This window comes from Podarcis filfolensis (genome assembly GCF_964270895.1).
Source record: "Podarcis filfolensis genome assembly, chromosome: 6".
In the NCBI taxonomy this organism is placed as follows: domain Eukaryota; kingdom Metazoa; phylum Chordata; class Lepidosauria; order Squamata; family Lacertidae; genus Podarcis; species Podarcis filfolensis.
In genome coordinates, this window is record NC_139609.1 from 59,984,560 (window position 1) to 60,011,511 (window position 26,952).

Below are 26,952 nucleotides of genomic sequence, written 5' to 3' on the forward strand. Positions count from 1 at the left end.
TTCTTCTTGGCAATTTTATTCATTTATTTGTTAAGTTCATTACCTGCAGAGCAAATACGGTGGCCCCAACCAAATTCAATAATGAAAAAACCACAGTATTTTAACTAAAACATTAAAGTCATTATAATCATAGCAGAATCTGAAGCAGCAACACCAGTAACTGGTCTGGGCCTGACATGTTACTTCCAAATAAGGAGATGGTCTGTATCTGAATGGGTGACTGCCCGTGAACTACATGAATGCCACCTTGGGTCCCATGAGAGAAGATAGGCAGGATATCAATGTATGTATGTATGTATGTATGTATGTATGTATGTATGTAAATAAAATGTTTATAGAAGCCAAAGTATTTCTCAAAAGTCCAAGTTAGAAACACTGATGTTGACCAGTTGTTCCTTGCCATGTAGCAAAATTAAAACCATCTGTTGGTATTCAACTACATTTTTTCCAGCAGTGCAAATATTAGTGCTAGCACAGCAGGACTTTGCCCCATCTTCTTCCCCTTCAGCCCAGAACACACCACCCCCAAATCTGCTTTGGGGGAATTGGGGGAATTCCCAAAATAAATTTAGAAGGTGCAGATTAAGAGGGAGAAGAGGGAGAGAACATTCCACTGTCCAAGAAGAAATCTTTGAACTTATGGAATGTTCTCCTTAGTGCTACAGTGAATGCAACCCATTTAAATTAGGTGTTGAATTGTGATACTTCATCTAGCCCTGTATTATTCTTCCTTTCCAGAAAAACACCTAGATAACATCAGCATTGCAGGAACCAAGTATTATTTCAGGAAGACAGAAAGCACTTTATAAGGGGACTCCGTTGATTAAAGAATTGTTAATTAATCCCCTGTCTTTTGTTTAGCTGTATAAATTTAAAAACAGTTGCATATTGTGAAAACTTTACTATAAGGTGCCTTTTGAAATATTGAAAAAAGTGATATGAACAGTTCAAGAACTTACAATGTAATGAACACAATGCTGCCAGTTAAAAATTAACTACCTACCTCCACATTTTCTTTTACAGTAACAAATCCGAAGAACAGCAGCAAAGCAAAAAGGTATGCCAATTTAAGTAATTAAGGGCACAGTCTCATTTTCTCTTTGTTGCATGAGAAGGAAGGGAACGGGAATCTCATGTGAACAGGTCAATCAGTGATTGTGACACTAGAATCTGAATCTAGTATTGATCAAAGTGTTTGTTCAAAAATAGAAAAGAAAACCTTCAAGTGACATAATAGAGCCTGGTGCGTTGACTCCCATACTTCCAAAGCGTCTTACAGAACAGCAGGAGCCAACCCCACTCTGTTATTTCCACGGTCAAAGACAGAGTAGTATTGGCCAATGAAAACATCGCCCAGAATCCAGAGCGGTCCAGCTGGGGGTTGCATGTCTAAGCCCTGGAATCCGCTGGTGCAGAGTGCCATCCCATCGCTATTCTCCTAATGGGGAAAGAAACAATTATAGATGTGAGGGCAAACAATATTAATTTATCAGGGAGCAAATCATTCCCAATCCAGGATGCCAACATTCTGTACACAGAATAGGAGTTTCATCCATTGAACTTAAAATGCTTTGCTACAGGCTGTATTTACCATTTTATATTTTTAAAAGGCAAATAAAGTGGAAGCACTGAGAGCACCACAAGGCAAGGACAAATCCTGATGGCCAGTTTGAAACCCTACTGGTAGTTTCTGGTTCCTATCTGCAACACAACGCACAAGGTCCTCATGCTCATGGGTTGGGAGTTAGACAGGATAAAGGAAAGTAAGTTGCCTGGAGCTTTCTTTCCTTCAGTTTGGGTTCTACTTGTTTTGCTGTATTTCATTTACCTAAGCTAGAGAGAAGTGAGGCAACTGGACTCAGAGAATGCATGCTGTGTCCTCTGACACCCTTCAAGCCAATCACGCTCCTCCTGGTATCCTTTCACTAGGAAGGGGGTTTCCCTATCACTGATAAAAGGATCCAAAGGGAGCTAGGGTTGCATTCCAAACTCAATCTTCCTTATGCATCCTTTCAATGGCAAGGGCGCCTTGCCACAAACACACACTCTTAATTGTGTGTGCACATGCCCACACCTTGTGAATTATTATGTATTATCATTTACTTGTACAGATTAAAATCCCCCCTTGACATATAAGTAACAAGCATGCATGGAAGCTGTGGCCCTTTCATCTCTTCTTAAACTGTTTTGATTGTAGAGTTCAATTAAAGAGGGTTAATAGGTAACCAATTGTCATTACACAATCTAAGCTATGCAGCCCTAGGAGTTCTGCCACAGTTCTGTTTTGTTTTGACCTCTTTGAAGCATGATCCCTGTACAGACTTTTCTGAATCTGAGTTCATGGAAAAGTTTCTTGACGAGGAAACTATTATTCCGAAAGAAGAACTGTTCTCGTGCCTCTTTCCTCAATGTGGAGCTAAAGAAAGATCTCACAAAACTAGCCCATACTCCCTCACAAACGTCAGGCATTCTTGTCTTGCAGAAGAGCACCCAAGAGAGAGAGGACTTACCTGGAGGGTGTAGGCCTCTGGGGAAAGAGTGTAAGGGATCCCATTGATTGTGAAAGTAACGGTAGGCATTACGTTCAGGTTGCTGCATTCCATGGCATACTGCAAAACAATGGAGACGCTTGCAATGGTCCAAATACAGATTTTTGAAGTAAAACCAACCAACAAAAGAATCTACCTATGCAATTTTGGGAAGGGAAGTCTACATACAGGAGAAGAAACAATTGGATGCATTCTTTCTTGCACTGGGTCATTTAAAGGTATGTGCATGTAAAGGCATTGCCTCATAAATATGCATTTCAAACTGCATAAGGGGAAAAAAAGCTTGGAAGTAACAAGTTATAACAGAAAAAACTGCTGTCAGTGAAAAGGTTACACATCCCCTTTCCTCCCCATCTGTATTTCAGCAGCATGTGGCAGTGGAGGAATGAGGCTCATGAAGTGATCCTCAATATGAAAATTAGGGGGTTACAAGCATATTCCTATTTTCAGCTGTGAAATATTAGACCAAGCTGCATGATTCCCTGGGTTTTGGCCGTTTTCAATTTCAAGTATCTGACTGATTTTCATGACAGCTTTCTCACAAAGAACTTCCTAAATTCATCTGGGCTGTCATTTCAGAGAACTCACCCGCAAAAACCATCTCCTTCCTCCAAAAAAAACCCCTCGCTTGGAAACTGTATTTAGCAGACACTTATGAGTACCTGACGCGGGTGGCGCTGTGGGTTAAACCACAGAGCCTAGGACTTGCCAATCAGAAGGTCGGCGGTTCGAATCCCCGTGAGGGGGTGAGCTCCCGTTGCTCGGTCCCTGCTCCTGCCAACCTAGCAGTTCGAAAGCACGTCAGGTGCAAGTAGATAAATAGGTACTGCTCAGGTGGGAAGGTAAACGGCGTTTCTGTGTGCTGCTCTGGTTTGCCAGAAGCGGCTTAGTCATGCTGGCCACATGACCCGCTGTCTGCGGACAAACACCGGCTCCCTCGGCCAATAAAGGGAGATGCGCGCCGCAACCCCAGAGTCGGTCATGACTGGACCTAATGGTCAGGGGCCCCTTATGAGTACTTAAAGTGGCATGTCAAATGCAGTACAAAGTAAACAACAACAACAAAACACCTAGATGGGTATTAATACGGATGGGCAGATCAGTAAATTTCAGTTTCTCTCAGTTTGCAAACAAACAATAACAAATTAATTAGCCCTCATGAAAAGCCATCAAGATTTTAGTGAGGATTTCCCCCAACATACACATTTTTCTGTGTAATTTGTTTAAGATATATATTTTTGCAAAGCAGTTTTCCCCAATATCATGCATCTTTGCATGTTATTTTCACTAATAGATGCATTTATAAGCAGACTTTATACTAGTATGTGCATTTTCATACACATTACAGTGATACCTCCGGTTACGAACTTAATCCATTCAGGAGGGCCGTTTGTAACCTGAAACCGATCATAATATGAGGCTTGCTTTCGGTAATGGAGCCTCCCGCTGCTGCCATCCTGCCAGCGTGTGACTTCCGCTCGCATCCGGGGCAAAGGTTGCAACTGGGAGCATCTACTTCTGGGTTAGCAGAGTTCGTAACCCGCAGCATTCTCAAGGGGGGACGATATATAACACGAGGTTGCAAAACTGCATTGCAAAATTCAGAGAAGTGTGAATTCAAAAAAGGATGTCTGTGTTTCTGATTCATGCTCTTTTGGAAGGTGCCAATCAGGTCAATTCACCTTTAAATGTGAACTGGGCCAAATCCCAATCCCCCAATCCCTAATGATGAAGGAGGAAAAGCAAAGGAGGACCAGGAGGCCCTAAAACCAGCAAAAAGTAAAACTGAAGTGCATAGAGAAAAGTATAGAGCTTGCCCTAGATGTGTGCCACTCCATCTGAGATGCTGTGGTGAGTTTCTTTTCCAAATCAGAACCTACCTCCCCATCCATAGGTACTGCTCCAATTAATGTCTGCATTCGCTTTATATCTTTAGAAGGACCTGTGATGAGAGAAGTCCCTGTGTCCACTATAGCTTGGCATCCTTCTGCACAAAATTCAATTGTTCCACCCACCTGGATACTGAAAAGAAGGACAATGAAATCAGCCCTGAATAAAGGGTGTGGATGGTTGCTGCTCCAGCAGAACTGCATTGCTGCCCTTATTGCCCATCTTATTATATGGTAACCTGACCAGAATACTCTTTTCCTGGATGTGTGACTGCTATATCACATGTCTGTGTTTACTTTCCAGGCTTGGAAAGTGTGAGAACGGAAGCCAGTCTTATCTCTTCCATTTGTACTGTTCTTTTGTACTTCTTTACTCTCTCTCTCTTGGAGAAGAAGTGAAAGGACGCCATGATTGCTTTGTCCTGTATATATTGCTTAATAAATACTTAGAATGCACACACCTACACTCCACGTCGTTTCTGCTATGAGCGTTTCTGCCATGAGCATGCACATAGTCTTTTGATATGTGTTGCTGGTGCGCATGTCCCAGGCTGCACTTCATCAGGAAGATGCCTGGAGAGGTCTGTCTCATTCCGGGAGCTGCGTGGGCATGTTCCGACAGACCAGAATACTCTTTTCATTTTTAATGGCTGCCATTTTCCTCTTGGCTTTTCGCTCTTTGCAGCTGTATCCGTCTAGGCCATGGGTAGGCAAACTAAGTCCCAGGGGCCGGATCCGGCCCAATCGCCTTCTCAATCTGGCCCGCGGACGGTCCGGGAATCAGTGTGTTTTTATGTGAGTATAATGTGTCCTTTTATTTGAAATGCATCTCTGGGTTATTTGTGAGGCCTGCCTGATGTTTTGACATGAGTAGAATGTGTGCTTTTATTTAAAATGCGTCTCTGGGTTATTTATGGGGCATAGGAATTTGTTCATCCCCCCCCCCCAAAAAAATATAGTCTGCCCCCCAACAAGGTCTGAGGGACAGTGGACTGACCCCCTGCTGAAAAGGTTTGCTGACCCCTGATCTAGGCCCTGGGCAGCTGGTAAAGATCAGAAGATCCATAAGAGACAAACAAGATAATGCTTCAAATGCATCTTTGTATTCTGAGGAGTATGGCATGCAGGGGATTTAACCCTTTCTCTTGCTCTGTTTTCCCATTGAGAATCACCTCCTGAAGCTGCCATTTTTGTCTTTATCTGTTTTGGAGACTAATGGCAGCTTTGGATGTTACAGGGGAAAGGACCACATCATGGTCCCAGTCTGGACTGGAGGACCCCCATGGCTGCATATTGGAATTCCAAGACTCTAATAGATATCACCCAAGCAATGAGCTACTAAGCTTCAAAACTACAGGCAGCAGTTGCCTCCTTTACATAACTGGGGAAGGTAGCCTGGAATTTCTGCACCCAAGGCAATGGTTTAATAATACTTTCCATCAGTGCAAGGATATCTGCTTGTACAACAGAACTTCCCCCCTCCCACCACCTGTTCTGGGGTTTCTCCCAACCCTCCAGAGCAGATTTGGGAAGGGCACAAGGCACCCATGGGGAGAGAAGTGAGGAATTTCCATTGCACAAGCAGATATCCTTGTGTGATGACAGAGCATGCTAGTTGGATGCTGCCTTCAGTTCCCTGGATTTTGGCCTACATTGATGTCAGGAAAGCATATTACTGATTTTCATTGCAGCATTCTCTCTACAAACTTTCCCATCTTTTTCTGTGCTGTCATTTCAGAGAATTCCAACACCAAGAAATAAGAGGCACTTACTTATCCAGTTGAATCTGCCAGTATCCCTGTTTAGTGACTGGAATCCAGTTGAGGCTTCCACTAAAATGGGAAGGATCAAAGCCACCAAAGATCAGCTCCCCTCCTATAGAAGAATCTGGGTTCCTGGAAAAGAATTGGGATTTCCTTTGATATGGGCCTTTCCATCAGTGTAATTCCACTTTACTCCACTGATATTTCACATGAATTCCCTGTATCTTTTAAATCTCTGCATGTTTAAATAGTCACCATCTGCTTGCCTTTTGGTCTCAGTTTTCATTTATTTTATTTAATGCAGATGCTGGCCTTGAAAGACAAGCCAGTGACTTGTATTGTTGGTCGTGTTCTCATACCTGTTCAGGTAAACAGAGAATATTGGCAAGTTCACCAAGTTTTGAGCCATCATATTATCAAAGACAGGGGTGACTCCATCCACCGCCAGGGATGGGTAGGCCAGACCAAGGATCCCATCAAATTCTGAATCCAGAAAGGTGTTGCCAGGCTCATTGACACTCTCTGCAAACTGCTGATTGGCTACAGTGATTCCTTCAACCTGGAGGGCAGAAGTCCTACACATTATTTCTCATCCTATGGTCACGTAAGAAACCAGTTATGGTGAAACCCAGAAGGTAAAGTTCAGAGAGAAGGAAACATTTGGGATATTATTATTATTATTAAAATTTATTAACTGTCATTCATCTTAATGTTTTAGGGCTAGTTACAACAATTAAAACACAATGTTAATATCAAAACACAATAGTAAAAAAAAAGTTTAAAGCCAAACTTAAAATTCAGAAATTATGTACAATGAAAGATATAACAAGGAAACATGAGAAAAGACTGGAGCTGATGCCTGACTACACAGACTCAACCAAGGCCTTGGACTAATGATGATGATGATGATGATGATGATGATGATGATGATGATGATAATAATAATAATAATAATAAATAGTAATAATTGTACCCTGCCCATCTGACTGTGTTGCCCCAGCCACTCTGGGCTGGTGCCAGTTTAAAGTATACCATATTGGGATGTAAAGACTAATAGTCTCAATCAATGTGAGGTAGTTTCATATATTCAAGGTGCGGTAAATATTACAGGAGAATCTCTTACAGCCCAAGACATAGTAGTAATTTTCTTTGAACATCCTGATTTATATGAACTAGGAGTGCTGAGCATCTTCTAAGATCAGGTCTTTTGGAGCTAGGAAGAGTTCTGGACTTGAAACCCTGAGAAAAACAAGGATGCCCTCTGCCCCTAAAAGGTGTTCATGTGTGGCCCGGTCTTGTCCAGGTAACACTTCATCATCTCAAAGGAGAACAGGATATGATAAGAAGGCTTTGAAAAGCATAAAAGAAAGAAGTGGGTCTTCTACTCACAGTCACTTGATCCATTCCAATTATTCCCGTCAAGCTACCTGTGCCATATTGAATGGAAAAAGCAGTCCCCACTTCGCTGTAGGTGCTGGATTGTGATGGCTGATACCTGGAGTGTGTAGCTGTGGGGGTTTTTTAAGAGGGGGGGGAATTGTGAGAACACTGCAGGAATAAAATATGGCACTCCATAACAGGCATATGAGGAACAATATGGAACTATAGCGGCATGAACCCTCATTGCCCAGCCCAGCACATGCACACCCTCAGAAGTGCCATTGTGTTCAATCGGTCTTTCTTTCAAGCAAGAATCTAGTGCAATGATGCAGATAGATTCCAGTGAAAAGTACTGCATATGTTTTGGGGTGAATCAGGTGATATTTGTTACTGCCTTTTCAGGATGACAATACACAGTCAGCAATTGCATCTTAGAGTAACACCTGAGTTACTGGGGCCTGTATTACCGTAATCAGTGTGGATTGGTGACATTTGATAACCAGAAACCTGAAGAATGCCCTAGAAATACGCATTGTGAGTGCCCAGAGATACTGTGGGTTGCTTTATTGCTTTGTTAAAACTGAGTTTGCTTGAATTTGGCATCATCTATTATTGCCATTTGGGTAAATGTAAAACACCATATTCTGCATTACCCTATACATATTCAGGCATGCCATATATGCACAAGAATTCTATGCATACGATTGATGAGTTTCCTAAAAACATTTTTTCACTAGCCTAAGTTTTCCAGTTTTGTCAGAAATTAATATTTATTGTACCCAATTTTGTGCCTTAATGGACCTTTTGAGGTTGGGTTTTGCATTCCCTTTCTTAGTGGTTTTACACAGTATCCACATGACACAGTCCAAATCCAAAGGCAGCCACATATTTTGTTGACTTTTTTTTTTTTGGCACTGCCGATATGCGTTGCCATACATCCCAGATATTTTGCTGATTTCCACCCAGACACTGCTTCTGACAGTACTCCAGGTTTGTCCGGAAAAATCCAACAAGTAGCACCCCCCTCAAAAAAAACCTGTCCATATTAAATTGAGGGGGGATATGAGATGCAATTCTGATGTGGATGACATCATGTGGATACTTTTATGCAGCACCATTTCCCCCAAAAATTGCTGTGTGGAAATGACCTTGGTCTCACTGAACACAGCAAGACTTACTCCTGAGTTAACATGCAGAAGACGACAGTCAATTATTTTGCATTCACTATTCGACAATTCTTCCAGCGCCTCGCTTATTTACACAATAATTTTTTACTTAGAAAAATCACCCCAAGCTGCTTTTTCCTATCACCATTCCTCAGGGAATCTGTCTGAAAGTATTCTTTTTTTCATCATTTATCATAGTAAATGCGCCTCCCTGTGGTGAAATCATGATCACACCCTGACAAGCAAGAAGAAGTAAGGCTTAACACAAGATTTCCATGGCTAATCATTTCCCCTCCGGACTGTTCCTCTTTTTTCCCTAATTTACAACAGATTCTTCCTGTGCTCATATTCATTTTATAGTAAACACTTTCCAATCACAAGAGAGTAACTTGCAACACAATCAGCAGGGGAGGAAGATAATTTGACTCCCATTTTACAGATGGGATAAAGTACAGCTTACATATCGCAGCCACCAGACGGAGCCCACTTTACTTTGTATCACACAGAAGCCATGATGTGATGTGATCTATATCCAAGTATCAAGTTTGGCGGAAATGACTGGCAGAATCCGAGACCAGGGAGAAGAGTCGGTGGAAGAAGATTGGAAGAAATTCAAAGACTATTTGCAGAAACATTGTAAAATTAATGAATGTTAAAATGATGTTGGATTGAAATTAAGCGGCCTTAGCAACAAGGTTAATAAGAATATGTAAAAATGGATTGATAACGGATGAAAATATAAAGTTATAATATGTTGAGAGATAGAGTTAAGATAAATGAAAGAGGGTAAGGATTTGCTGAACTAACCATGTGAACGGGAATACAAAAAAGGGAGGTGTGAGGAGGTCAGGGAAATAAGCAAACGAAATTTAAGATATGAAAAAATTGATTTGTTTTTAATTATTTTCTATCTACTTTTTCTGTATTTTGTATCTTTTTTTTCTATGTATTTTTGTATTTTTTGTATTTTTTTCTCTTTTTTTGCTTTCTTTTTATTCTGTAATTTTCTTCTTTTCGTAAAACTTCAATAAATATCTTTAAAAAAAAAACAAGTATCAAGTTACCACAAACAGCCATATGGAAAGATCGGTGGGAGGTGTAGGGGGAATTGCCTGACCCTATGATGAAGGGCCTGAGTGTGTGTGTTTTTAAAATAAGGTTTTATTAAAGCTTTCCCTCAAACACAGCTTGCCCTGAGGGCCACATTTCCTCATAAGCAATCTTTCAGGGGCCATATGCCAGTGGCAGGTGGGCAGAGGTGAAGAAGCAGGTGGAGAAACAAGGGAGTCTTATCTCTGTACAGTCAGCTCCATGCAAAGCAGAGGTTTACACAGACATCCCTCCAACCAGGCAAGCAAGAGGCCTGATCACAATTCAGAAACAAGTTCTGGCTGGGCAAAGCACTCGAGGATGGGTGTGGAGCAGGGGTGTCCCCTGAGGGCAAGATAAGAGAGCTCTGGAAGGCCGGAGGTTCACCACCTCTGAGCTGCATGGTAACAGTTTGCACAGAGCACAGTTTAAAGTGGGTTCTTCATGGGTCTCCATGATATGTAAAATCAAGATGTGATTCGTACATCAGGATACAAAGCGCTTTGTAACCAAGAAACCTGACCACTGCCTTCGCCTCAGGGAGTTGACCCTTACATATCACTTTTTTTGCAGCTTATAGTGAATTTACTCTTTAAACACAACCAAAGTCCACCCACAGCCCATTCCTCTCCTCCCACCCCCATCCATACCGCAAGCTTTGCTGACACAGTAAACGGATGGCACCCAGAGGTTGGAGGAACCTGTGTCAAAGAGCACAGTGAAATTCTGAGGAGGATTCCCGATGGAGATCCGTCCAAAATATTCTACCTAGCAGAAAGGGAAAAAAACAACATTTCTTTTCCAGGTATTGTGATGGGGAAATACTCAGCGCAGCCACAGAAAAGCAGAAACCTTTCCCAACCTTTGCCCATTCAGCGTTTACAATTTGCCCCTTTGCACAGACATGTGGAATTAGGGACTTCGAAAAAGAGACCTGAACTTTAGCTCTGTATCTTGACCTAGAAGTACAGAGCTAATGTGATATACCATCCCAACTTTCTAACTAGAACATCTTATTGGTGGAAAGAATGTGATTCTTTCCCCACGATGCCCCTTCAGATAGCAATAATGCAACAACATTGGGGAAGCATCACAGAATAGCTAACAAAGCAAAACAATGTATAGACAATCCAGTATAAATCCATCACTAATGCACTATTATTGCACCAGGGACATGTTGCAGAATATACTAGAGGAGCGGCGAGATAAACACCAGTCTGGCGGGACTGAAAGAGAGGCAGAGAATTAGATGGTATCCTGGTAGGGTTTGTGATCTGATATGCAGCAGTGGATTTCCTGCTTGTAGCTGTGCTTTGCTTCCTCCTGTGCTGAACTTGTACATTTGTAAATGCCTTAAGTCTCCAGTGATCTCTCCTCCAAAGGAAACCAAAGCTGGGTTAAGTGCTGCCCTTGGAACTTCTCGTTGCTTGGAGGAAGTGGGGAGTACATAAAATTATAATTATGTTCTTCCCCACATAAGGGAAGTAAAATGTAGAAATAATTGGATTCATTACATATATGCATATACTGAATAGAACCCTTTGTCTAAGACCAGAGCTGCTTTTCAAAGTGGCCCATCAAAAAGAAAAGGAATAAGCCAACAGCTTGTAGAGCAGATATATGGCAAGGTGCCATATATTATCTAATTTCTGAATTTGTATAGATTCGGTTGAAGTGGGAGACAGGGAGCTTGTCTAAAGGTCCTTCATGCAAAAACCACACACAACAACAACAATGCAACATCTGTCTCCTTTGTCGTTGCCATATTGCTGCTTCTCATGGTTCCGCTTCAGCTCTTAACTTACATCAAAATAGTTGAGGAGTGGCTCGTTGGCTTCCTGGATAGCCGAGCAGTCCTGGGTATACTGGATCATATCCAACTTGTGGGCCTTCCAGAACTGAGACAGTTGCCCACGTTCCCTCAAAGTCTTCCTCAAAGATTTATGTCTTCTCAGGGGAACTCTGAGGGGAAGCGGAAGAAAATGTAAGTAATGCTGCACTGTAAAAACTAAGAAAAGCATTCTTATGAGGAACAACTATACAGCAGTTGCCACCAACTCTATGGTTTTTATTGCTCATATCTTTAGAGCTCTGTCCATGGCGTATTTCTTATGAGTTCACCGCTCGCTTTGTTGTTGTTACCATGAGATAGTTATTGCCTGATATCAATAGAAAGCCAGCCTAGATGAAGTGGCAAATACGTTTTCTGCAGTTGGTCATTATTTGCCATGTATTGTTATGCACTCTGTGGATCCCATTAGCAATGCTCCACACAGTGTGAGATTTGATCACCATGCGCCTTTGCTTTGGAGCATCATTCACCACACATTCTTGGGGCACTTGTGTGCCAGTGTTGGAAGTCTGTGTGCTGTAACAAATTTGGGGCGCTAGTTTTAAGTGTCCTGCCGTTTGAAGGATTGAGCCTCACAGCTAAGCCTTCTGACTGGGCAACATCTACTGCTTGAAAGAAGAAAAAAGAAAGCCAAGGAAATGTGCTTACCTGTGAAATCCACTGGCCAGCCAAATGCAAAACATGAAAAGGATCAACAGCTTCATCCTGGCAGTACAGGTCTTATGCTTTCCTTGACTTGTAACAACTGAACAAAGGCTTTGTACTTATACCCACATGCCCAGCCCAGCCCAGCCCAGCCCCTGTGATAAAGCTGAAGAAAAAATATACAGCAAAAAGGCCACACCACTTAATGTCAATATAACACCTTGGAAGAGAAATGAGTCATTATACCTGTGTGCCATTCCAGCGACAAAAGATTAGGTGATTTCTGGACACAATCAGGAAAGGGGAGGAATAATGGCACCCACTGGTTATAGGTGTGTGTAGATAAAGGCACCAATGTCCCATCTGTGTGTATAGAGTTTCTGAAATTTAATATATATGAGGTAGCTCTTAGTCTTTATGGTGTCACTGCACTTTTTATTACTTTTGTACATGCATGCAATAGGCAAAATTGTGTGCAAAAATATGCAAACTTTTGTACATTGAAATGCTGATGAATTTTCACAATGACTTTTTTAAAGGACATATGTAGAAATGCAGAGAACTGAATTTAAGATTGGAAAAATGAGAAACCGAGAGAAGTCAAAATTGGCAGATTTTCCCACCCATATCTCAACCACAGTTTATCTGTCCTGACAGATACAAATAATGTCTGTGCAAAGTTGAAGTACAAGACCTGCCCTACAGATATTCAAAGCCTCAAATGTCAAAATGCAGTTGGCCCTATAGTGCGGTTCTTTTTCATAGGACTATTTTTGGTATGCTGATGTTTGATATAATGATTCTTTAATGGGTTTGTAGTTGAAGCATAGTTTTTGCTTATAAAATGTGTCTTGAAGACCTACTCTGTGATCTTATTCACAACATCCTTTGCAGTTCATCTCATCTGAAAATAGCCTTCAGCTGGCATCCAAGTTTCATCGGTATCAGGAAACAAAATACCAAAGGAAGTCATGAGGCTACACAGGAAAAAGAACAGTTCTGATAGCAAAGCATCAGATTACGAACACTCTGATGCAATGTGGCCTTCATTGCCGTCACTGTCAAGCAAATATATTGCCTCTTGCATTACAGGATCTTAGAGAGGTAGATGAACTGAAAAATCACCCAATCTAACATCAAGCAATCAAAGAGCATCATCTGTTCAATATTCCCTTACAGATGCAGCAGGCTCCTCACTTGCAAAACACTCTCCTCTCCCTATGCAGGCAAGGAGGAGGCAGGCCCTTTGCTACCCAAACAATGGGCTATCCATTGGATGCCCAACATTCATGGATGGTGAAATGTGTGTCTATGTGCATTTTGCTGAATATGTTCCAGGGAAAGGCTAAAATTGCAACTGTTGCATTTAAAGCAGCTTTATATATTCCTGTGTTGTGCTGTGCTGTTCTTTTAACATTGCTGCTTTCTTGTGGCAAATGGACCCACCTGACCTGCAGCACATCTTCCTCACATGTATGTTTACTGCTACCATCCCACTGTCTACCCAATATGTTGAGTGGTGGTGGTAGTGGGGGCTCCAAGATTTGTAAGTTTTTACCTGGGAGAGCAATCAACAGCTAAATCTGTCTAGGTAATACCATCCCAGCCCCATCCCAGCCTGTTTTCCCATTGCCTCCCAGGGACCAGAGCACACAGCATGAACCAGTGATCTACCACACAGGGAGCACCAAGCCCACATTCCAAACTAATATGCTCTATTATGAAAGCTTAAGCATCAGGGAGAATTAGAAAGAGAGCATAAAAATAAAAGAAAACATTTTATCTTCTAAGTAACCTACACTATGCAGTCTTAAAGAAAGAGAATCCAGAACTTGGGGGGGGGGCGAGGACCACTCATAGCATTCCTGGTTGTCACACAGACAATGAAAATGGTTGACAGACAGAAGACCCACATATTTGCACCCTTGACACCCTGAAGACCCACATATTTGCACCCTTGACACTGTTATCCTAATCTTCCTAACAGGTTGATTTATACATGCTTCTCTCTCTCTGCGCCCCCCACTGCCTGACTTTTATTCTCCCAACAACCCTGTGAGGTCTGTTAGGCTGAGAAAAGGTAACTGTGAGCTTCATAGCAGAGTGGGGATTTGAACCCAGATCACCCCAGCCCTGGTCCGACACTCAAACCCAGGGGTTGCCAACAAGGCACCCCATGGACCTGCAGAGGCCTTCCTTGGTGCCCAAAGGGTCCGCTCCCTTCCCCTTCTGAAATTAGCATTCTGTTGCAGCTACTAGAACAGCTTGCAGTGTGTGGGTGGTGCCCACAACAATTTCTCTGGTTGGTAAATGTTTCCATAGGCTCAGAAAGGTTGGCAACCCCTGCTCTCACTGCTACAATCATAGCATAGCATCCAAACCCTGCACCCACTGAAACGCTAAGGTGCTCTGAGAATAGGGAAGAAAAACCGAAGCCTCTTCCTCAAGGCAAGACAACTTCTGAGAACTCGGTGGGCAGATTTCATATCTCCTTATATGACTAGCGGTCCCTTCCCCCCCAATCTCATTTTGTAATCTAACGTTAAGCAGCTATGCAAAGCTGCCTGTGACTGATCTTTGGATAGGGGGTCTTTGTAATTTCCTCTTGCACATTTCCACATTTCTGCGATCATTATCAGCCAGAATAGTAGCTTTCACGCTGCAGTAGGAAATGAATCAATTGCAGATGACTGCCACTGCAGAAGGATCCTTGCAGGAAGGAATCACTACAAAATGGAATTATTCATGATACAGCTAGCAGGGAATGGTATTCTAGAGTGAAGATTGCCTAACTCAGTGGGTAAGTAGAATCCGAAGGAGTCTAAAAGGAAAGGAAATGGATTTCTATGTGAATGCTCTCTGCAACAGCTTTGGGTATAATATTTTCCATTTTTATATGAAGTGTAATCAGTTTCATTGCATATCTGTTTATTTATCTATGTACTGATCCATCTCCCCACAACATATGTGGGAAGCTACTTTATATCAAATTGGACCATTGGTCCATCTCGTTCAGTATTGACTGTACCAGGGATGCAGAGCCCATGCCTCTCTAAATGTTGCTGAACTGCAACTCCCATCATCCACTGGCCATGCTGACTGGGGCTGGAGCCCAACGACATGTGGAGGACTGCTGGTTCCTCATCCCCTGCCTATACTGGCTGGCAGGACCTCTCAATGGTTTCAAACAGAGGTGTTTCCTATCTCTAATGAACCTGGGAAGTTTTGTATTACCCCAAATCCACATCAGATTTCTTCATCACAAAGATGTAATGCGTAACGAATTACAAAATGCAGCTGAAATCCAGGAGATAACACAAGTTGAAAACAAACCTCCTATTGGAAGTGGCTTATGCAGAAATGGTGTTCGGTTGATTGTGCTTTGCAATTTCAGTGCAGTGAAATTTGTGGGCGAAAGGCAACATTTGCTATTGATTCCAGTTAGATGTGGTGCTCCAGATGTGGTCTGAATAGTACAGAATAAAGAAGTAGTTTTCATTTTGCTTTCGAAACCCTGATGCAGTTGAACAGGAAGTGAGGCTTTTGAGAAACAAAATTCTGGATAATAATTACAATTAGCACTAAAGCATTTGAGGAGCCAAGATGGAAAATGTACACTGAGACGAGGATCCCCTAAAATTCTAATTTAAGGCAAGAACTAATGGCAAGAGCACCACAGTGGAGCTGCATGGTGCTCACCAGTTAAACTCCCAGAGAAAAATGTAATTGTTGGGAAAGTTGCAATGAGCATTGCATACAAAATGTTGAAACCGAATCAAATAAAACAAAACCTCCCTTTCCATCGGCAGCAAGATTCTTTCAGTGTGATAAATGGAAGACTCTCTGTTCTGTAGAGATCTTGAGATAGTCACTGATAAATGGAAGCAAATGCCATGGTAAAATTACATTATAATTAATAGCAGCATATAAATTGTGATGAGCCATCACACATTAAAGAAGCTCTTCGTTTTCTTCGGGATACAATTTTTTTTTGCTGTCATGACAAATATTAAGAAAAAGAAATTATGCGTCCATTCCCCCATCTTCATCTTCATCCAGAGCTGCCTAAGATCCTTTATCATCCTCACTAGGGGACAACATCAGAACCCAAGAGCAGTCAAAGCTGAGTTTTGGTTCAGAAGTCAAAGACCAAACTCAAGAAAGAACCAGTTATGCATAGCAGTGGGCACTATTCACAAAAAAATTCTCCCTCATTAGCTTCAAAGTCCAGTATAGTTCAGCAGAAAGCAGTAACATACATAAGGCCAATGGATGGTCAAGATCAGGTTCCTGATGGCTGAAAGTGTCAGTTGAGAGTAGCACCTCATCTACAAGATGCTTTCTGCTAAACCTGGCTGAACTGGGATGTAACATTCCCAAGCAAGAACACATGAACCTTAAGATCTTCAGGGAAGACCTTACTGACCATGCCATCACTGGTAGATTATTTTTAATCCTTTCTTAGTAGCAGGGCACTGACCGTCATAAATATTCTCCCATTTGCAAGCACTAACTGTGATGAACTTCAAATTGCATACACATCTGTTCTGAAAGGCTTTCCCTGGCTCTTAAAGTGTGCTTCTATGTTTTTGCTTTTTAAATTTTTATTACAGGGGATTGTATTTTAGATGACATATATTTATGGTCGTGTTGTTTACTTTTATATTCTCTTTGGTTTAGCTTTTGTAAACCTCCTGGAGAATATTTTGGTATTAAGTGGTTAATAAATATATTTATTAAAACAGTTACATTAAAATTAGAGATTGGGAGTACAAATACCACAATAAGTTAGATAACTAACCTTTCCCTTTCTCTTCATGGAACCCAAATCCAACTGCCTCACATGGTCCAATATTACTGCTGTTCACACATATAATTTCATCCTGAACAAGCCAAATTGTTGGTGCACAGTCTCCGTGCTTTGGGTTTGGAAAGAAGAGTAATAATAATAATAATAATTTTATTATTTATACCCCGCCCATCTGGCTGGGTTTCCCCAGCCACTCTGTTTGATGTCCTGATTCACTAATTCTAACATTTAGGATTTGTAAGTCAACACATCAAACAGCAACCCTTCTTTCACATATCATTTTTAATTGTTTTTATTTATTAAAACTATCATATTGGTCTCATGGCGGGGTACAATAATTCCATCTAAAACACAATTTTAACAAAAAAGATAAAATCCTTAGGTAACATCAGCAATCTTAAAATTACCAGACTATGTTGAACAATTAAAAATCCCTAATGACTGTCAAAGCAACCAGGTCTTAATCTGGAATCAAAAGAAAATCAGGGTTGGTGCCAGTAATATCTCAGAAGTGAGGGTATTCTGCAGTGGAGAAAGCCCTCTAATATTACAGGCTGACTGTGAACAGATGGATTGGCTCAATCAGGGTGAAAACATAGGAAGGCCCAGTCCAATAAACACTGAATTTAGACAGGTTGAAAAATTCCACGTTCTATGTGTGTCAGCCTTTTCTATAAATGAAGCATGAATGAAGATGCATTAGCTAGCCACTGTATCCATCACTATAGCTTGAAAAAGGAAGCAAATTTTCTGTTAACTGAGGATCACTTAAAATAATTTAAGTTCAAATTGATTTCCCTCGTGATTCTCTCAGAAGTTTCAAAATGTTATCTCAGTACATGAATATTCAGTTTTGATGAATGTGTTTGGCAATTATTATATGCTCCTTAAAATGCAATTATCTATTTTGTCTTCTCAAAGGCTGGGAGCCAACAAAGCAGAATGGGAAAATGTAAAGGAACGTTTAGTGCTAATTTCCACCAGTGCTATCTCATGCATGTAATGCCTGAGTGTTCACAGAGTTACAACACCCTTAACAAACCACAGTTCCCATATTCTTGGGGTTTTTAATTTATGGTGTGTGTGTCAATGGCAAGAAGATAGGGGCCATCAAAATCTTAATTACCATATTTTTCTGTGTATAAGATGCCCCCATGTATAAGACAGCCCCTATTTTTGGGGACTCCAGATTAAGAAAACACCCCTCAGCACTACCCCTATAAGACGGCCCCAATTTTAAGCCTTTATTTTTATTTTTTTGGTAAAAAAACCCTAGTCTTATACACAGAAAAATACAGTACTCTCAAAGTGGTCCCTGCTAGGCCATGAGCATTCCTTAGCTTGTGTATCTAGACATGGCCAGGCTGGGGGAGTGAGAAAAGTCACCTCTCCACTTAGACATGATGGAGGCCCAGTGGATATTCTTAAAGGCACAAACAAGGGCAGGGCAAATCGGTGGGACAATGTGTAACAGTTTGAATTAGTTCAATCAATTTCAGAGCTAACTACAAGCACGTATGTTGTTTTGATGCATCTTCTTTTTCTTTCTAGGACTCTGAGCAACTCAGCAGTTGCAGGAGGAGCTGTGGGCTTGTCCAGACACTTTGCCAAAAGAATGAGTGAGGAGTAAGTTAGTTTGTGTCAAGGAGTTATTGCACAGATCGTCACAGAAATCCTCTTGGATAACTCTTGCTATTTGGTAGAATTCAGTGTGGCACTGCTATGATCGTTCTGTCAGCACAGACATCACCACACATTATGATCTCCGCTCTTCTCCCCCCTATGTGCTTCTCCTAACCCCCAAGAACCAATTTGGGTGGGTGGGTGGAATTCCCATTGTGCTAGTGCAGGGCAGTTCAACTTTTCATACCAAGTGGGCCAGAGAGTTTGACACAGAGCCCACAGGCCACACACTGCCTTGTCACGCAGGGGGGAGCAAAGCCCAAATGTGACTCCCCACCCCCCATTCCTTGTGTTGCCTTCCCAAAGTTGGGTAAATGTTCTTCTTTTAATCATGTTTTTTGTGCTTTATCATGTATTTTTACATTGTGTTTTGCTCATCAAAAGAGTTAAAAAGCTGGGGTAACCTCCATTAACCAAACCTGGCTATCTCTTTGCCTGCCTCCTGTACCACCATTAACTTGAAGGCATCCATTCAGGAGTTTGAATAGACTTTGCTAGCGACTTGATTGGCATGTGTTGACTTTTACAAGGTGTGAAGTATTTCCTAAGAGGAGGCTGGTATCAGGCTTGTACCAAGGTCAAGCAAGGTTCAAGATGGAGAATCCCATGTCGTGTTTAAGTTATGTCAGTCTTATGCTTACACCATGATCAACAGTGATAAACCATTTCATAAGTTCAGATTTAAACAAGCCTTTAAAACAGAGTTTGATTTACAGCACCTTTTGGGCCAGGGGGAAATCCTCCAGGTTGCCAGGTCACATGGCTGAGCTGAAAGAGGTTTGCAGTAGGTGTAAGCTGTGGAGGCTGGCCAACTGGGGTTAATGGGGTACTGCCCCACCAACCTCAACCCACCCTTAGCCAGCCCCCACCTGCCCTGACTTTTTACTTACAACCAGTCCAGGGGTTGGCACTGTGTATCATCTTCCTCCTCCTTAATCTCAGTGTTGCCCTGCCTGTCACTGACTCTGGCGCCACCTACTGTCAACCTCCTTGCTTTCTACCCTACCAGTCCCAATGAATATGCCACACTCCTGGAACGCTTCCTTTTGCGGACTTTTGCTCGTGTAAATTCTGCCAGCTCATGTTCCATTGGCTGAGTCCCAGCTGAGCCATCATAGCTCCAGTTCTGCTGGATTGTGTAGTCAGTACCAGTGTATCCCCAGAACAGCTCAAGATCTGCCTAGTTTGAACTTGTTTATCCCAGCGGATCTTGGGTTTGGAATGCACTGTAAGTCTAATATAAGTCTAATATATAACTGTATAGATGTGAATATTATTCCAAAGTAGTTCAAAACAATCCTGTTTTTTTGTCATTAGAATGATAATGTATGGCACCTTCCTCACTGTTTCTCTGAAACAGGAGAGGGGAACCGGTAGCCCTCCAGATGGTGTTGGACTCCAATTCCCATCAGCCCCAGCCAGGATGGCCAGTTTTAGGGATGATAGGAGTTGTAGTTCAGTAGCATCTGGAGGACCACAGCTTCCCCACTCCTACTGTAAAAGTTAGTGGGGCCAGCATTGCACTGTATAGAAAGACAGCTTTTCTCAAAGACAGGGATCTTGCTTCTAAAAATGTGGATAATTGTTAAATTATAGGATCTTCATAGAGAAATATGGTGCAGGGCTTCTGTCTAATACATGGAGATGCCAGTTCATGGAACTCTGTGCCTGGTGTGCATTGGAACTTTGGATCAGGCACAAAAAACAATGTTCTTGCTGAAATTATGTATCAACCACCCTGCCTTGTGAGCCTTAACAATATCAATCTGTTCTTCTTCTTAGATGTACCAAGCTGTGGGAAAGCATTGTCATATCTACCGTAACCTCCATAGTCTGTGTTGTTGTGGTTGTACTAGTCTATGCCAAACTCTGCAGGAAAATAGGTAACACTGTTCTGTACAAGTTTTAATTTATATGAGCTCATCCTTGGTCTGTTCTATTCCATTCCTGAGCTTTTTACTTTTGATGTAGCTGTCCTGCTTAGCATAATGACAACCCTTCACTAGCTTTCTGTAATTCATCCATTTGCTACTTTACTGCACCCTATGTAGCAGTTCTCTTAGATCATCATTATCCCATTCATATATGGGAGATTTGTACCATGAATGAACAGAGGAAACCTGATGATCCTACATTAAGGGTGGGGCACCTGAAGCCCATGGGCAATATGTGGTCCTGGACACAACCCACAACAGGCCCAGTTGCCCTCAACTGCTTTTTCTGGGCTGGAAGGTTTCCTTGAACTGTGATAACATCTCTTGCTCACCTAAACAAAGAGTTGTGTGGATGTCAAACTCTTTTAAATTATTTTTACACTTTTTTGTTTTTTTACATTTGTATATTTTATGGAGACCTTAGGGTGATGGAAGCAGGTAAGGAATCTTAAGAATGGGAGGATGGATGAATAGAAAACTCTGATTTGTGTGGAATGTAGTCTACTGTGCAGAGGAAACAGTCCCCATCCACTTCTGCCTCTGTCCCAACCCACCACTGGCATCCTGCCCTTGATATCTCTTTTAGAAGTCCTTGCACAGGTTCACCCAACAAATGAAATGAGGCAGATGGTTATCAGGGAGAGGGTCCCACTTAGGAATGCTTTCCCCAGAGAGGCTTGCCTGGCACCCACACTATGATATTTTAGGCACCAGGTGAAGACCACCTCATTCTCCCACGCCTTTCTGTTGCAGCCCACCAGGTGCTTTAGTCTTTGCACCAAATTCTCCCTGGCACGATTTTATGCTTGTCTGAACTTGTTTAAATTGTTGTAGCTGCTTTGTTTTATGCTGATGACCTTGTGCTGATCCCATATGCACAATAGACTAGAGTTGGTTTGGCGCTATAAGGCCTTATATGTTGGATCCAGATTCGAGTTCTGTTCAGAGTAGCTCCACTGAAAGCAATGGGACTTGGGTGAGATGCCCTTAGTGAGGTTTCATTCAATAGTTCTTACTAGTAGCACTGCTTCCCATTGTCCTGACCTGGTCTAGCCGAGGAGACCATATCTCCCCCATTGCTTGTAAGTGCAAGAAGGGGCCCGGGGGCAAACTCATGAGATCAGTGGTGGGTCTGATGCTGACCCTGACCATGTGTGTGCCATGGTGATATGGGAGCAGAAGCCTCTGAGGAGTGTAGAGCACTGATGAGGGGGACTCCTAGTTTCTTACTGGAGTATTAGCCTAACTAGGACTGCACTCTCTGTTTCAGAGCAACATGCTTATAAACACCATGGAAGAAGACAGCCTGGGTTCAGAGCAAAGAAGCCCAACAATGCCTTAGCTGGGAATGCCTTAGCTGGGAATATGCCATCCTCTCAGCTGGAGTTGCCCTCTCCGTGGCTGAGAAACCCAAGCCCAGCCCAGCAGGGACAAGGACCACATTTTCAAATAGACAGTTTCATGGCAGGCAAGTCCTCAGCTTGGAAAAGAATCTTCCAGTGTCACAATCAACAGTTGTCCCCTTGTCTGAAATGGCAAAAACACACTGACCAAAAAACTCTGGTTTCTCTTCAGATCGTATAAATCTTTCACCTTTTACCAAAAAGCATTTCCTTCTCTGACGTGTTATTTTTTCAGCCAAAGCTTGCTCTGCCAGACCCATCCCTTTCCAAGAACTCACAGATACCACCAACATACGTTGGCAGGTGTGCCAGGTGCTAAAATACAAAATCAATTAATATCGCTAGCCACAGTCAGATGCTGATAGCTGTAGATAGTTCCTATGGTCCTTCAGATGAAAGCTGAATTGCTTAATAAACTTTGGGATGGGATCCAAAGGTTATAAGTTCTCTTGGGGCCAGGGTGATCTGATTTGCTAGGAACCACAAAAACCCTTTCTCTGGTCAGAAGGTACTAGAAGTAGGGATCTCTGGAACTGTACCTTGGACAAAGCTTGGTAAGCAGCCTAGGATCTTGTAGATCCTAAGTACATTCATCAGGAAGTATATTGCATTTATTTAAAATTTCTAAAACCACCCTTCATTCACCTGTGCACGGAGGGAGTTGGTTGTTCCTCATTTGCCCCATATCTATGCATGAAATTCACTCTCATCTTGTTTCACAGTATGCAAGTCAAACACCTCCCCTATAAATGTTGAATCCCACCCATAGCATAGCTGTTTCTGTCTCTGCTTTCAAATCCAATTTCCCTTCTGCCTATCTCAAATACTTAAACTGTTATGGCAATAATGTTTTTTTTCTTTGTCATAGGTAGCAGCTCAGAAAACTCACTGTGCTCTCTTGCCAGAAAGGTAATGGCGTTTACTTCAGCAGCATCTCACCTGAACTGCAATGATTGCTATGCTGATGCTAATCTTAAGTTAGTCTATCAGGACTTAGAGGCTTTTTGTGCAAACTGCAAGAATATTTCACAACGAATCATTCCTTTATTCTTAAAAATAATGGTTAAGATGTTATTTATCTTTCAGAGATGTAGTAAAATGAAACAATATACAGTATTAGAGGGCATCCCAAAATATTCATATAAACAAGACTATTGATTACATCAGATGGTACAGGCTCTGATGTATACTGTGAATATACAATCAGGAGATTGAGGTAGTCAAAGTGGAGATAATCAAAATCATAGTTGACAACATTTCCCTTTTTTAAGGGAAATTCCCTTATTCCGAATAGGATTCCTCACAAGAAAAGGGAAACGTTGACAGCTATGCAAAATGTTATTGTGTACCTCAATGGGAGTCACTTCACTGGATGGCAGAAGAAATACCGAAGTGATCTAAAAAGATCAAAAGAGAGAGTCATTGTGGGCCTGTGTCTCTCTCAGTCCTAGGAGCTAGATTCATCCAAGGAAGCTGCATGTTAGATGATTCAGAAGAGACAAAAGACAGTACTTCTTTGCTATGATGGCTTGTGCTACTAACATCTTACATTTTTAATCCTTACAGTTCTCTAATGGTCTAGTCATCACTATGCTATACCAGCTCTTGCATAATACGGGGGATTGGCATAATCACACAGTGGTACAGAGTGACTGTATGTTGGTATTCTTGAACCACAATTTACTATTACCCTGTATGTTTGAATTTCAGCATGCTTTACCTGTACTTCAGCATTCCGGGTCAGATGAAATCAATTATACAACCATCGTGTTCCAAGATCCCATGAATGGCACCAGCTCGGGAAGAAGCAATGAAGATCTAAGCGATCACAGACACTATGAGAATGTGTCTCCCTAGGAAAGAAAAGCTGGTTTCTGATCACACTCTTGCCCCCTTGCTTCTCGTTCGGACCTAAGTAGGACTAGCTGTTCATGCATTGCCTTCTTCAGTATAGATGAAGGCATAAGCTTTTGTGAACTCAAGCCCATTTCATCAGATGCACAAAGTGAGATCTTTTCTGGCAGATATATAAAAGAGAAAATTGTAAAGTAGACTTCAAATAAAAAGTGACATTTTTATTTATTTAAAATGAGTAAAAATAATGACCAAAACTCCCTATTTTTATATCTTTAATTCTGTCTGTAAACAGCACAGAGGATCTGTGTGTATTGTAGTATTGTAGTTTCATATTTTAGTTTAGGAAATCGAAAGCTTGACCCTTTGCTATTTGTGTTGCATTCCTACGGGGAGTCTTGCTCTCCGCAGAAATGAAATTCCACCTTCATTTTCTTTGGTGCTTAAGCTGTTCCCCAAATACAAGCCAGGCCTTGCCAAATAATTTTGGCTGTGTACACACCATACACCATACACACTTCCCCAAAGAATCTCAGTAACTGTAATTTTCCCTTCACAGGGTTACGATTTTGAGGGAAGTCATGTGCTTGAAATGTATTTTGTTCATGCTTCAATGGTGAAGTCCACTCCAAAATACAATATTTTGTTTGAAACCGAATGGGTCAGCACTATCCTTCAGACCTCTTGCATCTCCGTCTTTTACTTGGGGAGTGATACCCATGGCAGGGCAAAGGAATTGTCTGTGATGGCTAGCCTAAAAATAATGCTAAAAAATCTCATTCCAGCCTGCTGAAGCTGGCTTCATAGTCAGAAACCTTAGCCTTCATTTAAACATGTCATGTATGCTATCTGGCAAAAAGGATACCATTAAGTTTCTTTTTTTTTATAATATATTTATTAAAGTTTAGGAATTTATATAAAACAGAGTAAACAAAACAATAAAAACAAAAACAATAACAATACATACAATCCAAACAAAAAAACACACATACAAAACAGGTATAGCTTCCATCCCTTATATTCATAAAACTTACTTTCCCGACCTCCTCATACCTCCCCTTTCTGTATTCCATTCTCTAATTAAGTCAATTCAGCAAATCCTTTCCCCAATTTCTATGCACTTTTTAACCTTTCTTTTCTTAATCACATAATTATTACAGCTGTTTACTCCTTAATTTCTAAATCAACATCGTTCTAGCCTTCTTGCTTGGAGAGGCACAGTATAAATGACTATTTAGATGGCATCTGCCACCCATGAAGCTTAGTGAGATGTTTTCAGAAACATATTGCAAATATTGGAAGTGCAATATCCTTTTGCAGATCTGCTCCATATGCTTCATGGCAGGGCTGATGGATAGCTTATACTTATTGGATGCTACATTGTTATAACTGTGTTAGGAACAGTGAAACTTGAATTGGATTTAAATCCACGATTAATTTTATTTAATCTTTTTAATCTGATTTAATTGAATAGATTCCAAACAGCTGCAATTTATAATGAATTTAATAATCTCTGAAAAGCCAGTCCATGGCAGATACTGTAAAAACCTACAGCTTACATTCATTTCCTCAATCCTAAAATGTAGCCAAGATTGAAAAGCTAGTCAATGCAATGTACAGAAGGAGTGACAGCACTGCAATTGCGCCCCCCCCCCAATAAAAATGCATTGCCAAAAAATGGCCTTTCTTCATAAACTATTATAACATGACATATAAAGCTTGATAGAAATATATTGTCATAAAGTAAAAAGCTTTGGTCTCTCTTGCATTGTACCCCCCTTCCCTTTTTCTGAAAAAAATAAAATAAAATAAACCATGTATGCTAGGGTAAAGTAGTATTTCATTACACGTGGGACAGCAAAGGCTGGGGAAGGGGTATTGGACTTACCGGTAGGTGTTTTGTATAGTATTTAAAGTCAATCCTTATAGTATTGCTTTGTGCTTGAGGCAGTGAAGCCATTGACACAAATTGACTGAGAAGCTGTAATAGCTGGAATGTCCATAAACACTTCTAATTGTTCTGTGAGAAAATACTGTTAGAATGTGTTAAGTTCTTATTTATTTAATATAAGTCAAGTTTACTCACTTTGTAAGCCCAGAACAAGAGGTTGTTTATTGATGAACAGGTCAACACAACAACAACATAGGAAAATGAAAGTAACCACAATAGCAAGCTACAGGATGGAGTCTTAGCTCCAACCCAAAATAACTGGATGCAATATTTAACTCCATAATTACGAATTATTACATTAAGGCTTAGTTTGAATTCTTCTAGGGGAGCTCAAAACCTTGGTTTGTCCCCGCTTAGAAAGAACATGAATTTTTACACCACATGATTCTGACTGATGGTGAGGCTGATGTGGCGTTCAAAGTATGGCTGTCACTTTCACCTCACTTTTCCGTCTTCCAATTATATAGGGGTGGTGGAGGAAAGGGAGACCAGAGAAGGGAACTAGGGCATAAGCAAACCCTCCTGCACTTGGTAATAACTTGCCTCCTGCTATCATGGTGGAGCATGAAGTCAGGGGTAAGGAATCTTCTTCAGCTTGAGGGTTGCATTCTCTCCTAGGCATCCTTCTGCCAATGGTGGCTGGGACCAAAGGCAAAAGTGGGCAAGACAAGATGACAGGTGTGGGTGTGGCCAGAGGGGAATGTGGGCGGAGCAGCAGTTCAAGAGCAATGCCACCTCTCTAGTGGTCAAGCATTTTTATTTTTATTTCTGCCTACTCTTTTCTCCTGCTGTTGTGGAGTGCAATAAGAGTCATGCTTGCTGTTACTAGGGAGGTGAGGGAGAAAGCAGCAGTGAGGGAGTGAGGGAGGGGCTGGGACTGGGAGGTGTTACAACTGGATTTGTGTCCTGTACAAAACCATTTGTTCCGCCGGTGGGTACTTTGCACACATCTAGGCTGAGCACCTTCAGCCTAAAGCACATTCG

At 41.5% G+C, this 26,952-nt stretch overlaps 2 protein-coding genes and 1 long non-coding RNA gene across 4 annotated transcripts; 2 read left to right on the forward strand and 1 right to left on the reverse strand.

Moving 5' to 3' along the window:
• Positions 1–12,430, reverse strand: CTSE (cathepsin E). Its single transcript, XM_083617154.1, has 9 exons — positions 12,337–12,430; positions 11,642–11,798; positions 10,487–10,604; positions 7,591–7,709; positions 6,561–6,760; positions 6,211–6,333; positions 4,430–4,571; positions 2,511–2,609; positions 1–1,438 (listed from the first exon to the last, which is right to left on the reverse strand). The coding sequence occupies exons 1-9, from the start codon at positions 12,390–12,392 to the stop codon at positions 1,274–1,276; spliced, it is 1,179 nt and encodes a 392-aa protein (XP_083473280.1). The 5' UTR covers positions 12,393–12,430; the 3' UTR covers positions 1–1,273.
• On the forward strand, positions 2,616–6,301 carry LOC310764062. Of its 2 annotated transcripts, none has more exons than XR_014548997.1 (4): positions 2,616–2,767; positions 4,211–4,400; positions 4,486–4,672; positions 6,177–6,301. It is a non-coding gene; the product is annotated as an uncharacterized lncRNA (long non-coding RNA). The 2 variants fall into 2 exon arrangements; XR_014548998.1 differs by having other exon boundaries at positions 4,222–4,400.
• A 2,569-nt stretch (positions 12,431–14,999) lies between the features above and the next one.
• Positions 15,000–25,668, forward strand: LOC310764939 (uncharacterized protein). Its single transcript, XM_083619323.1, has 7 exons — positions 15,000–15,133; positions 18,695–18,769; positions 20,609–20,709; positions 22,031–22,232; positions 23,036–23,072; positions 23,874–24,888; positions 25,216–25,668. Exons 2-6 carry the CDS (start codon positions 18,759–18,761, stop codon positions 24,018–24,020), a joined length of 498 nt encoding a protein of 165 aa, XP_083475449.1. The 5' UTR covers positions 15,000–15,133; positions 18,695–18,758; the 3' UTR covers positions 24,021–24,888; positions 25,216–25,668.
• Positions 25,669–26,952: the final 1,284 nt, after the last annotated feature.

What these genes read in the sequence shown, in the direction of transcription:
- CTSE (XM_083617154.1), bottom strand. Translation starts at nt 12,392, where the DNA reads ATGAAGCTGTTGATCCTTTTCATGTTTTGCATTTGGCTGGCCAGTGGA. An exon ending in TTGGAATGGATCAAGTGACT is followed by an intron (nt 6,761 to 7,590) that starts GTGAGTAGAAGA and finishes TCTGCCCTCCAG; the next exon opens with GTTGAAGGAATCACTGTAGC. An exon ending in TGGCAGATTCAACTGGATAA is followed by an intron (nt 4,572 to 6,210) that starts GTAAGTGCCTCT and finishes CCTTCTTTTCAG; the next exon opens with TATCCAGGTGGGTGGAACAA.
- LOC310764939 (XM_083619323.1), top strand. An exon ending in CAAACTCTGCAGGAAAATAG is followed by an intron (nt 20,710 to 22,030) that starts GTAACACTGTTC and finishes TCTCTGTTTCAG; the next exon opens with AGCAACATGCTTATAAACAC. An exon ending in TGTGCTCTCTTGCCAGAAAG is followed by an intron (nt 23,073 to 23,873) that starts GTAATGGCGTTT and finishes TTTGAATTTCAG; the next exon opens with CATGCTTTACCTGTACTTCA.